Source organism: Parambassis ranga, chromosome 7 (genome assembly GCF_900634625.1).
Source record: "Parambassis ranga chromosome 7, fParRan2.1, whole genome shotgun sequence".
NCBI classification, from domain to species: Eukaryota; Metazoa; Chordata; class Actinopteri; family Ambassidae; genus Parambassis; species Parambassis ranga.
In genome coordinates this window covers 11844926-11861747 of record NC_041028.1, presented here as the reverse complement: position 1 = coordinate 11861747, position 16822 = coordinate 11844926, and the positions used below count along the sequence as shown (strand labels likewise).

Here is a 16822-nt window from a genome sequence, read left to right as displayed (position 1 = left end):
TGTTAGCAGCAAGTCCATAAGAGTTAGCTTGCAGGCCGGTGTTCCAGTTTAACTGGTGATCATGTTGACTGGTGATATTTGTTTACATTCCAGGCAACCAGATGTGCTTGGTGTTGGCCTCCGCAGATTCGTCACAATCCGAGACCACTCCTATGCTGTGTGGCCGTCAAATGTTGCAAGATATAGATATCTGCGTTGAATAAAAACAGCCGTCCTGTCGATACCGTGCACAGAAAGTAATGAAAACATGCTTATAAAACAAAACAGCCACATGTATAAATAAAGCCCCATGCGGGATTCGAAACTCTGCACAACAGCAATATGATTACCAACCCAGCGTCGTATTCTCTGCACCACGGACAAGCTACTGTCTCCCGTCGCTTTACCTGCACATATCTCCTTCACGGTGTTGGCCGTTCAACACACGTGAGTGATGCGGTGAACACGCCCATGTTAACCAGTGACAGTCACAACTTAACATGGGCAGATGACCCTCTTTAAAAGCGAAATAAACCAACACAAAGCAGCGTTTTTCACAGCGAAACTCAGCTATAGGGAAGAATACACAAGCGGACACCGTCACGTTGAATGGATTTGATGTGAACCATGTGAAATATGTAACTCTGGCCTTTTTGATCGGACCACCGAACTACAGCCACCATTCAAAACATAAGCAGCGCTGTGTGTCACAGCGACGCTGGTATTGTGAAGAACATTCAAAGACAACCACCACGACGTGACCACAGTCCAGTTATCATCTTCCATGGTGCCCTATAAAGGAGCTAAATGCAGCTTTATCCCAATATCTGTGGTTGATTCTGTCACTCGCTCACATTTAGGCGGCGAGGTTAACGCGCCCATGTCAACTAGTGACAGTCACAACTTAACATGGCCCGACTTCTGTATCCTCAAAAACAAACGATCGTCTCACACAGCAAACTCAGGTGATGTAAAAACACACAGACATGGCCACCGAGGACACAGACCGTGGGCTGACAGCGTTTTTTGGGTTCGGTGTAAACATTTAGAGCTAGTTTAAAGCTCTGTTTGATTACACTGCTGAGCCACAGACACCGGAAGCGAAATGCACCTTTCAAAATAAGAGCAGGTGGCACCATGCACAGCCACCCCAGAAGAAACTACTTGTACTTTTGTGTGTTTGTTTGATAACTACCGTAAACAATTTAAACAATTTGTATCGTTAGTGCATACATACAAACAAACACAAGTAACGATACATATTGTGTGTAGTTTCTTCTGGGGTGGCTGTGCATGGTGCCACCTGCTCTTATTTTGAAAGGTGCATTTCGCTTCCGGTGTCTGTGGCTCAGCAGTGTAATCAAACAGAGCTTTAAACTAGCTCTAAATGTTTACACCGAACCCAAAAAACGCTGTCAGCCCACGGTCTGTGTCCTCGGTGGCCATGTCTGTGTGTTTTTACATCACCTGAGTTTGCTGTGTGAGACGATCGTTTGTTTTTGAGGATACAGAAGTCGGGCCATGTTAAGTTGTGACTGTCACTAGTTGACATGGGCGTGTTAACCTCGCCGCCTAAATGTGAGCGAGTGACAGAATCAACCACAGATATTGGGATAAAGCTGCATTTAGCTCCTTTATAGGGCACCATGGAAGATGATAACTGGACTGTGGTCACGTCGTGGTGGTTGTCTTTGAATGTTCTTCACAATACCAGCGTCGCTGTGACACACAGCGCTGCTTATGTTTTGAATGGTGGCTGTAGTTCGGTGGTCCGATCAAAAAGGCCAGAGTTACATATTTCACATGGTTCACATCAAATCCATTCAACGTGACGGTGTCCGTGCTTGTGTATTCTTCCCTATAGCTGAGTTTCGCTGTGAAAAACGCTGCTTTGTGTTGGTTTATTTCGCTTTTAAAGAGGGTCATCTGCCCATGTTAAGTTGTGACTGTCACTGGTTAACATGGGCGTGTTCACCGCATCACTCACGTGTGTTGAACGGCCAACACCGTGAAGGAGATATGTGCAGGTAAAGCGACGGGAGACAGTAGCTTGTCCGTGGTGCAGAGAATACGACGCTGGGTTGGTAATCATATTGCTGTTGTGCAGAGTTTCGAATCCCGCATGGCGCTTTATTTATACATGTGGCTGTTTTGTTTTATAAGCATGTTTTCATTACTTTCTGTGCACGGTATCGACAGGACGGCTGTTTTTATTCAACGCAGATATCTATATCTTGCAACATTTGACGGCCACACAGCATAGGAGTGGTCTCGGATTGTGACGAATCTGCGGAGGCCAACACCAAGCACATCTGGTTGCCTGGAATGTAAACAAATATCACCAGTCAACATGATCACCAGTTAAACTGGAACACCGGCCGGCATTGTAGGTAGCCGGCTGTATCCGCCCCTCGCTGCTTCCCAGCTCTGCCCTCTAGTTCCAAATATGGTCATTTTCGGCTCCAAAAATGTCAAGATGGCGACCAGGAAGTAAGAAAATCGAGGCTTCACACAGGACTCAACCCCATGAGTGACGTCACGATGGCTACGTCCATCTTTTATACACGGCCTATGGTTGAAAAACAAAAGAACGTAGGCCTACGTGGATCTCATTCATCCAGGGCATAGTCAAGAGTTTAAATAGAGGCAGCTGGACTCAGGGATTGTTTTTTGAAGACGCCACTCCCCCGCGTGGCTTCAAACACAGTCCTTGAGTCCAGTTGCCTCGATTTAAACTCTCGCCAACGTATAGTGCACCGCACAAACTTGCACAGACCTTTATTCCACTGTATAACTTTACATGTTACCACGTGGGGAATCAATACAGGCTACATCTATCTATCTGAAAAAGACCCAATACGATTCACAATACAAATGCTTCAACCACATGACTTTACACTTCAGTGGCTGAGGCTGAGTTTACAAAGTGTGAAGTGTAAGAGGAAGATTTAATGATTAACAGTCCATAATACCCCATTAAAAATATTCCACTAGTAACTCACTTTACAGTAGCTTATGTCTTACCCTGCTGGTCGCTTGCACAGTGAGCAAGGGGGAGCATGTAATAATTTTGAATGATTTCTATTGATCGTAATTAAAATAAGTATGAGTCATGTTAGAAATGTTTCACTTCACAGATAACCTATATGTCTATCTTCGACACCAAGAGGCCACAGCTGCAGGTGCTGATACTTTTGGTTTCCACCATTTGCAATCCACAATCAACACTGCATAAGGTAAATTCTCTTTTTTGGAACATCAAAAGTGCTGTAACCAGAAGTTTAATTTTATCCATGTTTACCAATAAATTAATCTATACAGAGGCCTTGTCCACCATGTTTACAATCCAAAAATGTATGCATTCATGCATTCACTGTAAATTCTCATCAAAATAATTCATTTATTTAGCCACCAGAGCTCTGCTGCATCAAATGTGCCTGCATACATGATGCATGCAGGTGATATGATGTTACTGCACATGTTGATGGTAACTTAGGCAAATGTGTCAAACATGCAGAATAGAACTCTTGTGGACAAGGGTTTGCAGAAACAAATACAAAACCAGCTGTTACTGCCAGTTGACACGTCAGGCAGTACAATATGGAACTTGTTGTAGTGGGTGTCTTCAGTACAGCTGGATGCCTCCAGCTATAGAGGAGAGAGATTCTTTCATCTTGTTTGGATTTAATGGTTCTTCTGCTTCCAGACGGAGTTCTCCCTCTGCAGTGAAAATTCATTAATGTCCTTTATAGACAGATTGAATGTTGTCTCACTGTTCCTGTCTCCCTGTTCTCCAGAGCTGTGGAGACAATGGATAATTTTACCATACAATTTATACATTTATATACAATATCGTTTTTGAACATTAACCCCATTTTCTTATCTTCTGGGCAGCCTGATTGTTCTGACTGAAAATAAAACTGCTATTTGCATCAATAATTTCATAAGTAGCCTCAACAAAGAAAGGCAGACAAACATGTGCACAGTATGTCAGTGAGCCAATCACCTGCAATAAAGGAGAATCCAGGCAGAAGCTGGCTTAATCTAAGAAAAACACGTCATGTTATTCTCATTTCGAGTTAGCTCATGCAGTGAGGTTGCATAAAACAGGGACACAGAGCAGAGACCTACCTCAGGATCCTTGAGCTATGACAAGACCATTTCTTTGGCTAGAGAGTCCTCTAGTGGTGGACCTACAGATTACACCCACTGTCTGCGTACGTGCCTCACATTTCTTTCAGTTCTGACAATTATTTTACTGCAGGCAGCCCAACTGTCCACAGGAGTGCAGCACTGAGTTGTTTATGAAACTAGGCCTGATGTGAATGATCAGGCCTAGTTTCATAAGCAACTCAGACAGGCCAAAACACATACTTCATATCAGTAACTGATTTGGAGTATCATATATAAATACACTGATTACAGTTGCACTTGTGGTTAAAGCTAATTCTCAAAATTCGGATCAAGACACTAAATCTGAATTTAGGGTCTTATTGTGTATAATGACTTTGTTAAAATCCAAAAATTAATCATCAACTCACCATAGTTTCCATGTTTCTTCACCAGAATTGCATAAATATACTGCTTAGTAGACAATGATTATTGTGATGATTATTATTATGTCTTACTTTAAAGATTGATGCAGCTCAGTTTGAACCCCGCTCTGTCAAGTTGAAGTCCACACAGTCACTGTTCCTATAGAGATGAACTTGCTTTTAAGTGGAGGGCAGCTTTAATGTAAACACACCCACTGAGCAATGTTTCATTGATTAGTAGATGTCAAGATCACGACTATGCTCATCTCACTTTTGTTTTTACATCTTCAAGACACTTGTGTTACTGTTTTAATCCATAATCTCTGTGGTTTAATTGCTCTAATCAATGACCTATATTTGTTGGGTATAATGCCGGGTATCCTCCTGACAATGACAAGCTTTATGATGGGGTTATGAAATTTGTAATTTCCTAATTATTCAGCTAAGAGCTTTGGTGGTAAGTGTTAAGGTTAATTGTACACATGCAGACCCACACTGCAAACATTCACATTCGCAGTTCCTTTTTTCCTTTACAAAAGATCTCTTTGTTGGTTGCACTTTGTATTCTGAGAATCAAACATACCTGCAGGTTGACATCTTTATCAAGAACTTGAGGGCACATTCAACAACGAAGAAAAAAGGAATGTGTCTATATGCTGATTCTTCTTCATTCTTGAGAATCTGAAAAGTGTTTCCAGGTTTTTTTTACTCATAATTAGTCAAATTAGGCAGGCACTCTAACTGGTGAAAATCTCAGTATAACAGATTAAAGTCTTAAATGTGCTGGAGTAGCAGAACACTGTGTAATGCACCACAAATTACCACAGCAGTAAACATTGTTATTGAAGTATGTCCACAGCCATTCTGTATTTTGAGGCTGAATGCTACACAGACATATTTTTATATGGTGTTTATCAAATAGGATGGTTCATGTAATCATTTACCAAACACATGAACACGACATAACATGCCACTAATTGTTTTCACCTATATTAAAAAAATGATACGTGAAGCATTTATTTGAGTCAGAATTATGGGCATGTCCATGTCCTTGCAGAATCTCATTAATATTAAAATTGGGAACTAGTTAAATGGATGTGATTTCATTTTTCCCATTGTGGTGCATGAATTTATCTTCAATGTGCTCCGGCTGGCGTTGGAAGTAGTTCCGGTGGTTTAGCAGCCGTGCGGAGCACAGAGACCCGGGATCTTCACGCTGCTCAGCGCAAACAGAGAATAGCGGGTCGAGTCTTCCAGTCATGACTGTCGAATGACCACAGCAGCGGTCAGTTTGACGCCTGCACAGCACCGTGCGTGCAGCCGAAGTGACAACCCGAAGGCAGCCCGGCAGGCTTTTGTCTTCGAAGGGATTTTTCAAGTGCAGAACAGGCGTCTGGAGCTTCTGAACCAGAGTACCCCAAAATCGAGCCGGTTCACATTTACCTTCGGCGGTGAGTAGTCTGAGCAGAAGAATTTTTGAATGTTTGGTCGTTGTGGTTGTGACCACTAATGATGACAGTGTTGGTGTAAAGCCGGTCATGTCTTTTTACTTGATGACATGCCATGACAAGTTAGCGACTGGCCACAGTATGAATGCACGGAGACTCTGAAGCATTAATGTTAAAACCACGTTCTCCTGACTAAGTCAACTTCTGTTAAGTTTACAATTGTAGCTTCATGGTGCCACTCACACAGTGCAGCTTGCCTAATACAAGGATTGTCCGTGCGGTTATATTGCATTGGAGCACAGCCTGTCACTGCTGAAGAGACTTTTGAAGGGACAATAGTGTCCAAGGAGCTTCACTATGAGGTCTCATTTAGTTTATTATTGACATTTTGAAAGTGGTGAACCAACTATATGAAAAAACGTCCATTTGGATTGTTTAAACGACGTTTTGATTGAACAGGAAAGGAGATGATATTTGAGAGAACACTAACAGGCTTAACATTTTAAAGATGTATATCTGCATATTTTGTATGTCAAAATGTGTAATTTCATGGTTATCAGACTCCACAATACTGACTGATGTTAGCAGAAAGTTAAAGGAATTTATTGAAATGACATTACATTAACCACTAGATGCTTTTAGGACCTTTCAAGTAATTAAGTTGTTTAACTTGTCAAAAACTTCACTTGAGTGTGTGCAGGTTGCTTTTCTGCTCTTTTCCCCTCAAGCTTTTTGTTTTGTTGACAACGCAGCTCATTTTCGTGGGCTGCCCCAGAGTCTTCCCCCACGAAGAGACCTTACATGCAAGGTGACCATCCTACTCTAAGAACTTAATCCTCCAAAAAAAAAACAGATAAGAAGAGGTGTGTGTGTGTGCATGTGTGACAGGGAGAGAACACCCTGCTCCTGATTTGGATGCGCCTCTTACTCCAAGACGAGAGCTGTCTGAACAGATTTCTCTCATCATTATTTGCTCTGAGATTTACTTGTGCTTGTAAATGGTGTTGATTGAGGGTAATTTGGCTTTTTAATTGCTGAACAGCTGCCACACTCACTGCTGATTGCCATTGTAGACTTTCTCAGTAGATCACTCATAGACCCCTAAATGCCTCATTAAAACGTTATGCAGAATCTCATGAAACGTGAAGAGTAGGAACCCTTGTAATGTTTTTACTGATTTGTGTTTTATCATCGGAAAGGTCGTTGTAATTACCGTCAATGTCAGCAAATGCAATGCTAAGAAACGAGTGTAGTGATGACTTTTTGAAAGTTGAATTAAGGGTTATTTGTGGATGCACTACAGGCATTTCAGCTTCTTTGATAAAGATGAACTCCATATGCCAGTTTTTGAATCCGTCACGGCTGTCAAAATTTCATGTTGTCTCTCTGCATATTCATTAAGACTTGTAATATATTCTTTTTGTGTGACTTCACAAGTAATGTTGGGCAGCCAGTTTTTCTTCTCAGCGTCTGCCAAGAATGATTTGCTGCCCAATTAATGCATGATGCAGTTAAGACATTGAACTTTTTATCATTTGTAGCTAAAATTTTTTTTTTTAGTTACAGTTCATTTCAAAACAAAAAAATATTTTCCCTGTGGTTTGTGGTGCTATTTGTGCATCTAGATTTTTTTTTGTTTGAGCTGCAGAGTTATCATATAGATATTCCAGCATTCTCTCTAATATAAATGGCAGCGAAAGCATTTGCTTTTGGTGGTAAAAGTGCAAAAAAATCCAATTGAGAACAGCAATGGCTTCCCAGAAATCCTGACCTAAATTACTCAAGAAAACCCACAAACACTGTTGTGAATTTCAGCTGCCAGGTGTAGTTTGGTAAAAAAAATAGTTCCTCATTAAATTCACAACATGCGCTTTGTGCCATTTATTTCCATTATATGAGGGAAGCAGAAACCTCTACGTCCAATATCTCCTAAACTCTGTAACTCCAACCAAAACAGTCTGGATGGATAAATGGCACAGCAGGTCACAGGGAAAAAATAACGGTTTGTTGTGATCTGTACATTTTTATGTGAACATTTGAAGGTTTTTGAGTATTGTTTAAAATCACTGTCCCATTCAGAAGTCTTTCTTTGCAGCTCATACGTAAAATCCAATTTCTTTGCCAGGCTGTGCACAAAGTGTTTTGTCTAGTTTAACAGGCTCGCCTCTTTCTACTGCTGCCTGCCGCTATAGAGAATCTGTGTTCAACCTTGGAAAGATGTGTTTACTTAATGAAAAACTTAATAAGTAACAATATGCTCATAGCAAACACAGACACCCACTCTCTTCTGTTGTGCGGATTGACCCAGCTCTTTCTGGTGCCGGAGGGGCTGGTTGGTTAGCTGCCTTGCTCGAAGATAGCATGGCAGCAGCTATTAAGTGGTGAGGAGGAGGTCTCATTTGTTCTAGCTAGCTGAAAGCCCTCTGTAATTATCAGAAAACTGCTGTCTTACTAGGTCATGAGGTCATTTTAATTACTTCAGGTCGTATCAATAATCAGCTGTTTAAATCATTCAAACATTTGTAATGTAATTAGTAGGAAGGTGAGATGATCGCTTCATGCCCTTACTGTTATGTGTACACATAAAATAAAAACATGTATTGATTTACCTATGCTCCTTATCATAGTGGTCTTCTCTGTCATCAAGCTGGGAAGGCGATCAATTTGACAACATTAGAGAGACTTTTTTCCCTTTTTAAGTACCTTTAAACTCGCTGAGTGCTCCCAGCCACTGTGATGTTTGTCATGTCCCCAGAAAAGTACACGTAATTTGAATTCAAATGCAGCAAATCCTTTTATCTTGTCAAAAATCCTCTTTTGATTCTGTTAGGTAAGCACTGCTATGATTTGAAAAAGAAAGATACAAAAGATAAGATAGGGGATGATCACTTTTAAAGGGCTGTCATTGGGATTGAACTTGTACACTTGTTCTGCCGGCGACAGGAGTTCAGTGCAAAGCCTCCATTGTGAACCTGATGTCTCCCACAAGCTGAGAGCACTGTACTCTGCTGGTTATGTTTTAATGAGTAACAATTGCTAGCCAATTTGCATGTAAAACAATGTAATTATAAACAAGCATCAAAAAGCTGTAATACTTCTAAAAAATGTAAATTACTCTCCATTATAAAGCGCAACAAAACCTAAGCCATGCCTCCGAGCCAGGGCCTCTAGGTTTTGGATGCTTGTTTCCATTATTAATGCTATTCACAAGCCAAACTTTTTAGGTTGTTGCAGTTGGGCGCTTTAATCTATTTTTGCTGTAAATTAATGAATTTTTAAAGAGGACTAGTCCTCACTGAATAGGGCTGGATGTGGGAATGTAGTTGGAGTCGTGGTGACGCAGTGCTATAGCCCCCTTTACTGTGCAAAGCATGAGTTCACAAACAGCATCCCATCTCTCTCCTGGGACCTTTCGTAGGGGGAGTTTGCCGAAATGCTGCACTCCTATGTTTTATTTATGACAAAATATGCCTTTTTAACTTCGCCGTTGTCAGAATCTGGAATTTTGATAGCTTTTTCCTAGTCAGTAGTAGTAAGTCTTCTGGGTCGCTAACTCCCTCTACCTTGGCAGATGTTTTCAGGTGTTATGTTCTGTGTGGGCTTAGCGAGTTAAATATTTTATTCTAGACCTTGAGGGATTCAGTGGAACCTACTGATTTTTCTTTCCTTCTTTCAATCAGATTTTCTTTCAGTCTTGTGAAAAACGGGGTGAATCAGTACGTTCTGTTTCAGCTGAGATGCCACTGGATTGACTTGTTTGACCCGAGCCAGCCAGCAGTTTTCACAAACTGCTTGAAGTGTTGTTCTGTCATGGATAAATTATCATCCTTTGTATTAGTCTGTTTTCCCCCCCTTTCAAACACTAGTTTGCCTGACCACTTTATAAGGCCACAAAATGTATCTCACTTAGAAACACTACATTGCCTTGATGCCTCTCCAGGTCCCCTTTGAAAATAAGTAGACAGTATCAAGCGGTAATTGCTTAACCCAGCTCCATTGAGTTATGAGCAAACAGCCACCATGAGGGCAGCTGATTTGCCTTGATATCTTATAATTGAACCTTTTCAGGGGTATGTTTTCTGGTACTGAGGCAGAAACTAATTAAGACGTTCAATACTGCTTTTTGGACCTTTTCCTCTTTCCCTTGAATGGCCCACACTTCTAGACATGACAGCGCTCAGTATGCCTACAGACTTTCTTTTGACACATTAGCCTTACCCTTGCCAAGGCAGTCCTTCCCAGAAACCCCCTCTGCTCTGCACGCTCCGGGTGGGTATTTTGTCATTACTTCATTTTCCTCTGAAAATATTTTGATGCCTCTTTCCTTTGGCTCCCTCCCCCCCTTCTCTCACCCATCCCCCGTCACTCCATTCAAAGTTCTCTATTAAAATGCAGAACTGTAAAGCCTCTCTCAGTCTAAAAGCCTGCTAGCAGCGGGGGACTGTTAGCTGTTAGTGATGCATACAGCTGAGTGAGTGCATCACAGCTACAAAGTCTAATGGGTGAATACATTCAATCACACACATACCCTCAACTCTTTTAAAGGGACAATGTTCCCAGTCATGAAAGCAACATCCACAGTGCCGAGAGTGATGTATTTAAATTCTTTGGAGGAAAAAGATTTCTTGTTCATAAATGTCCAAATCCTTTTTAGAATGCTTGTAATCTCTTCTGTAAGTTGTATCTGGAAACAGTCAAGTTACCGAAGTTAATTTTTTATATGCTTTTTTAATTAGTAAAAGATAAAAATCTGAAATGTTCTTCATCATTTAAACCTTTTTTTGACAAATATTATTCAAACAGCCTCACTTTAAAAACGCACGTTCCTAGGCACTTTCAGACTAAAACTATTAAGGATCAGCTGCAAAAATACCACCTTCCCACCACCACCACCAATTTTATTTCCAACTGCAGCTCTTTGGAGTGAACCTCATCTGAAAAGTTTTCATGCATCTTAAACACTGACATAGAATTGACTTTTGTGGGTTTTGGACTAGGATGTGCAGTGCAGTCATCATCATTACAACTAGGCAAGTTGCAACTTTACTCCCTTGTGGACATTCACATGATCAGTTGAAGACACCACAAACGTGTGGTTGTTATACTTGGATTCTTATGGAGCTCAGAGTCTTCTGTTACTGTATGCACAGTAGATCGGTGTCCACAGGATCCACAAGACCTGAGACATTTCTGTTCTTTTAAAGGTGAATTGTACTGCCTCTCTTTAGTGTCAGTGTTTTTTTCTGCCACATGCAGAGTAAGTGCCCTTTCAGTGAGTTGCCTGACACATTCGTCAGCGTGGACACAATGGATATGTGAATGTCTGTGCATGGCTGTGTTCACCATCCCCAGATAAAATTTATGTTATGTGAACTCTCGCAGGCACAGTAGAACACTTGCTTTATTCTTCTTTTGTAATAAAGCAAGAATGACCCCAGGCTGAGTCTAAGTTTTATGAACTGCCATGACTTATGTTGCATTGTTATCTGTGAACATTCAAATAATCACATTATTATGATAGAAAATACATGGATTAGTGTGAGTGTTCTTGATGAAACCAGATTGAGACTTTACTATTGAGAGTTTAAATTGCTCCCATTAAAGTAATATGATAATATAAAACAAAATACAGTGACACTCAACTTTTTATTTTATTTTATTTTATTTTTTGTACTTTGACTTTTACTATGTCAAAGGAAGATGTTTCTGGCAGTCAGTCGTCTCAGGGTGGCATTTTTCTGGGCATCATAAGAGGAAGGACTATAGCCTGACAAATGTGTGTTTAGCACTTTGGTGTCTAAGCATTGCATATGATGTAATGTATTTATATAGGCAACGGATCGCTGCAAAATAAACAGAGATGTACTGCAAGCTGTCTTCTCTGCCGTGATCATTTTTCTCTCCCGATGCCATGCAGGCCTCTGAGGCTGATGTGAAACACAGAAACAAAAGGCACAGTGCTGAGGTTAGCTCAGTCACTGTGGGACCGGTTGACTGAGTCGACTAGGTAATTGGTTGCGTCTATCCGCCCAGCAGGGGCCCTCTCCCCAGAAGCCAAGTCATGCCCCTCCTCTTCTCTCTCTGCTCTATTCTATTACTCATCATCCCAACACCTCACCAGGCTAGCGATGCGGAGCTACACCATGCCGCCATGCAGCCAGCCCACGCTCCCAAACTTCTCAACAACAACAGCCACGGCAGCACAGCAGGTCGGGGCTTGTGGAAGGCTGATTTGCAGTTTGAGCCTCCTTTAATGAGGGGAAAATAAGTACTTGTTGTTCTGTGTCTTGTGTGTCACCACCCCCATCCCCACCTACCCACCACCACTACAACTAGCAAATACCTTCCCTTCAGCTAAAGGGAAAAAAAAGAAAAAGAAATGGAGAAGGTGCACTAATTAAGATGGCTTCCTGGGATTTGGAAGAGGGGGTTAGCTATGGCTTCTCCCACAGTGGCAGGGCCTTGAGGAGGAGATGGGGGTGGTGTTGTGCAAGAGGCCTCATCGGGCATATCTCTCTCGGTTCTTCTTTCCCCCCAGTCCCAGCGACTGCCTTGTTTGGCTTGATGAGTCTGCTGCTAAACATGTGTTTTTTTCTACTTATAATTAAGCAAGGTTTTCAGACGAACTGGGTATTTCCCTTCTTCTTTTTCATCCTGGTATATTAGGCTCTCCTGGGGGATTGGTGGAAAAAGAGACAGGGGGGTTTGTGTTCATCTTGTAGGCAGGCTCATTGAAGTTCCTTCCACCTTGATTATATACAGTGAGCATGAATGGAGACTGCGTGGGCCAATAGGCTCTTTGTTGTTCAAGGACATTCGAAGGTTACAGCATGGGATGGAGATAAAGGTTACCAGATTTCTATGTCTGTAGGAGGTTGAATCCATCCAAGCAGTGTGAAGTATTTACCGGAGCTGGCTTATATGTTTACCTGTATTTCTCCAAATCTGGGGCGTTTATCTTCCAAAAGCACAAAGCTCCAAACAAGACAAATTTGTTTGCTGAATCAGAGCGTGGTTATGAACATCTTCCCTTCAGTGATGAGTAACAGTTACATGACATTCTCAGTCCAGTAGTGACAAATGTACGAATGTACTGTGACTGACTGAAGTACAGAACAATTGGTGAGTAATTTCTTTCATGTTCCAAATGATTGTTTCATCCTGAACCACTACTTAAAGTCTTATAAAAGCTCCCACTACCAATAGAGAAAGGCAGTCTAACATAAAGCATGATCTCCAAAAACTTCTCTAAAAATAGCTCCCAAAATTAAACGCTGAGGGTTTTGGAGTTTTTTCATTGTTTGTGTCAGACATGGATCTGAGACTCTGAGTGGGGGGGTGAGGTGGGCATGGACTTGACAGGAGAGTGAGGCACGTCGAGAGGCACAGTGTGTGTGTGTGTGAGGGGGGTGGTGGTGGTGGTGGTGGTGGTGGGTAGACAGAGGGAAAGGGGACGAGCCTTTCAGCTCCTCTAGAGGGTTGGAATTCCTCCCGAGCTGTTCCCCCCATTTGGCAGGCACTTGTGAAAACAATTCCCCAGCTTTTAGTCACTCCGCAGATCCAATTGCCATTTCCACTTTGGAGGGAATGAGAGTGCGAGGCAATCCAGATAGACAGAACAGAGAGAGAGAAAGAGAGAAGAGTTTTAATCGGGTTGGACAGATGCCGAGGCCAGTTGAACGGTGGTGCGATATTAATATCTTATGAAGGCTGTCTGGCAGAGCAAGCTCACCGTCTTGTGTGGTTTTGTGTTTGTATGTTGCAGCAGCCATTGCAGTGGCTAAATGAAGAACTTGTGAACATGCACGAGGGAAGGACCCAACCTTTCACTTCGGTGACTTCCCCAGATGCTTTGGCCCAAAGAAAGATGGAAAGGAATGGGAAGAGTAAGACACTTCACTCATACCTAGAACCCCATATTCATTTGGTTTTTAATGCATAATTAATTGAATCATAGTGTTTGATGAAAACTTTTTTTATATCCATAGCTTACATTTAAGATTATTTATGTGCATTGTTACAAACATGCCAAAATATTTAGTTTTCCATTATACTGAGCTAGACTGTATGTGGAAAATAATGTGCAAGTTAACATCTGTGTGTTTCTGCCAAGTGCTTTTTGCTCCAGCTAAAGGAGATGAATAGGCATAGTAAACAAACCTCCTGCTCTTCTAGGCCTGAGCCAAGACTGCTGTACAGAACCCATTCAGTGAGCCAACAGGAGATCCTCCATACGCCACGTAGCTGAGCCTCTCACCTTCCCTGTTTGTCTCCTGAACCAACAAGCACTATGACCTCTGAGCTGGAGAGTAGCCTCACGTCGATGGACTGGCTTCCCCAGCTTAGTATGAGGGCAGCCATCCAGAAAGCAGATGGGGGACACCACCACAGCCACCATCACCATGGGCACCACCACCACCACCACCACCACAGCCACCATCATGGACACGGGCCTGGGAAGAAAATAGCACATTTGGACCCAGGAACAACGCTGGACCAGGAGGAAGCTGCACAGCACAGAGATGGTAAACCTCCCTACAGTTACGCCAGCCTGATCACCTTTGCCATCAATGGCTCACCACGCAAACGGATGACCCTCAGTGAAATCTACCAATGGATCTGTGATAACTTCCCCTACTACAGAGAGGCGGGCAGTGGCTGGAAGGTAAGTTAGAAATGATAAAATATATGATGTGGCTTGTTGTGCTTGAGAACCGTTGCCAGTTTCAGTTCAGAGTCTGAAAAATAATCTCTATTGAAATCTTATTGAACCATTAGTAAAACTGGTTAACCTGTGACTAAAGTATGTAACGTTTTAACCAAGTCACACAGTATGAGTAAAACGCATGCGATATCAAGTCAAAGCTCACACTCTAAGGTGCTATGGTCAGCTGCGAAGCCAGTGCTCACATGATCACATTGAACCAGAAATTAAACATGTGGAACCCAGAACTGTGGCTGTTTCAAAGAAAAAGTTGAAAAGTTTGTGTTGCATGTCGCTGTCACAGGTCTACAAACCTAGTCGCCATCACCTCTGTCCAATGGCCGTATGTTTGTTATCATCTATAACAATTTCGTGTAGGTGCATTATGTTCGGCCACTGCGTGCACAGTGGGGGGAAACGCTGACTTTGGGCCGTAATCGGCCGTATCTCTGTTTAACTGTGCGATAACACCGTTTGTGCACCGTTATTTGCTTTACTGTATTACTGTACCCTGGCATTGTACTACTGCATTGCCAAGCGAAATCCTCATCAAATCAGTAGTTTTCATTTATTGCTTTGTGCATGTAATTCATTTATATTAATGTAGTATATCAGTTTGTCTGTATTTATTACAGTTGGCTACATAACACAACATTGATTATTTAGGTGCTAAAACTGGACATTTTGTATGAAAAATGTCTAAATGTCATGTATATGTTGTAGCAGTTTGATTCTAGTTAATTTTTTATAACTTTAAAAATACATTTTTAAAACCTAGATTGGAAAGAAATTGGATTCCACAAGAGCTCACATCACTAGTGCTTAGAATACACAAACCTGATCAAGTGGCTGCCTTGAAGAGCACAGAAACCTTTTAGTGAACCAAGGATGATTGACATATGCATTTCGTCTCATTCAGACGACATTATTAAATCCTTATGCAAATGTAGCTATGCAAATCCTGGCTAATATGAGCAGAAAGGTGGCTGTGTTATTGGAGACAAATGAATAGATCCCTGCGGTTGTGTCTTGGGGATTCTCTGCCTTATTAGTGAAGAAGGGGATGGATATAGTCCTTCCACTGACACACTGAAAAGGCTGTCTGCAAACTATCAACCAATTCATCTCTCTGAGAGCAGGAACATTTTTTTCTTTTTCTCATTATTTCTCTCTCTTTCACTTTCTATCTTCATCTCCCAAGCACTTGCACTCTGCCAAAGCCCCCCTCCCTCCTCTTTCCTTCACTCTCTTAGTCACTCACTCTCGTCATCTCTACCTTTCACCAACCTGTGTTTGTTCTCCGTCTATAATCTTCAACACAGCATTCCCTGAACGAAGATGCATGCCAGAAACAGAGACAAAAAGGTTATGATACAAGCCAGGTTGTCTTGGCAGAGCTCCTTACCTGCATTTAGGATTCAATCAATTAGTTTTCTGTTCGGAGTGAGAGGATAGAGGTTACCGAGACCCGTCAGGGCTTCTCTCATGGCGTTCTCCTGCTGGCTGTGTTTAAGCACCAGAATGTTTTGGTATCCCATAATTATACCACGATATTTATTGAATTGTGTGTGTGGCTGCATTCTGGTAGCATCATTAAGGCCCTTTGCTGATGGCGTTGTGAGTTTCTTTTCACATGTTCTGGCATTTGTCCATGATACCAGTGCAGTTTGTTGTGAGATACATAACTCAGAGTTGTGTTGCTTTCCACTCAGGCCAGGGCCAAGTGAAAAAGTGAATTATTAAGATTTTTGTCGCTGTTACAGTGTAGGTACCTAATTAGGTACAGTGGTGCAACCTGTGTAACAATATGTTATATTATGTGCTATATTATAACACAAACAGACATACATTATGTAAGTACAACACTAGTACATGATATTACATAACAGGACTATAAAAATGTTTTAGCGATAAACACATAAACACACAGTTTTTTTGTCTGTTAAAATTGTTACTTATCTTTTTTTTACCCAGGGAATGTTGCATATATGCACATTTAACCTGCCATTAAAAGGCCATGGTTCCTGTTGTTTTTACCAGTGTCATGAACATGCAGTTAAAAGATAGGAATTCCCGGGCCAGTGTAGGTGTCCTGCACATCATGCTTTTCCACAGCCACTAGTTCTCTCACAGGACCTGTATCAGGGTCGTATCCA

General features: G+C 41.7%; 1 protein-coding gene across 1 annotated transcript in view; it reads left to right on the top strand.

Moving 5' to 3' along the window:
* Positions 1-5774: 5774 nt before the first annotated feature.
* LOC114438958 (forkhead box protein J3-like) overlaps positions 5775-16822 on the top strand; it is a 44088-nt gene continuing 33040 nt past the window's right edge. The window contains exons 1-3 of the mRNA XM_028410629.1: positions 5775-5965; positions 13728-13848; positions 14138-14627. Of these exons, the coding sequence (XP_028266430.1) occupies positions 14253-14627 (375 nt within the window). The 5' untranslated portion in view covers positions 5775-5965; positions 13728-13848; positions 14138-14252. The remainder of the gene's footprint in view (positions 5966-13727; positions 13849-14137; positions 14628-16822) is intronic.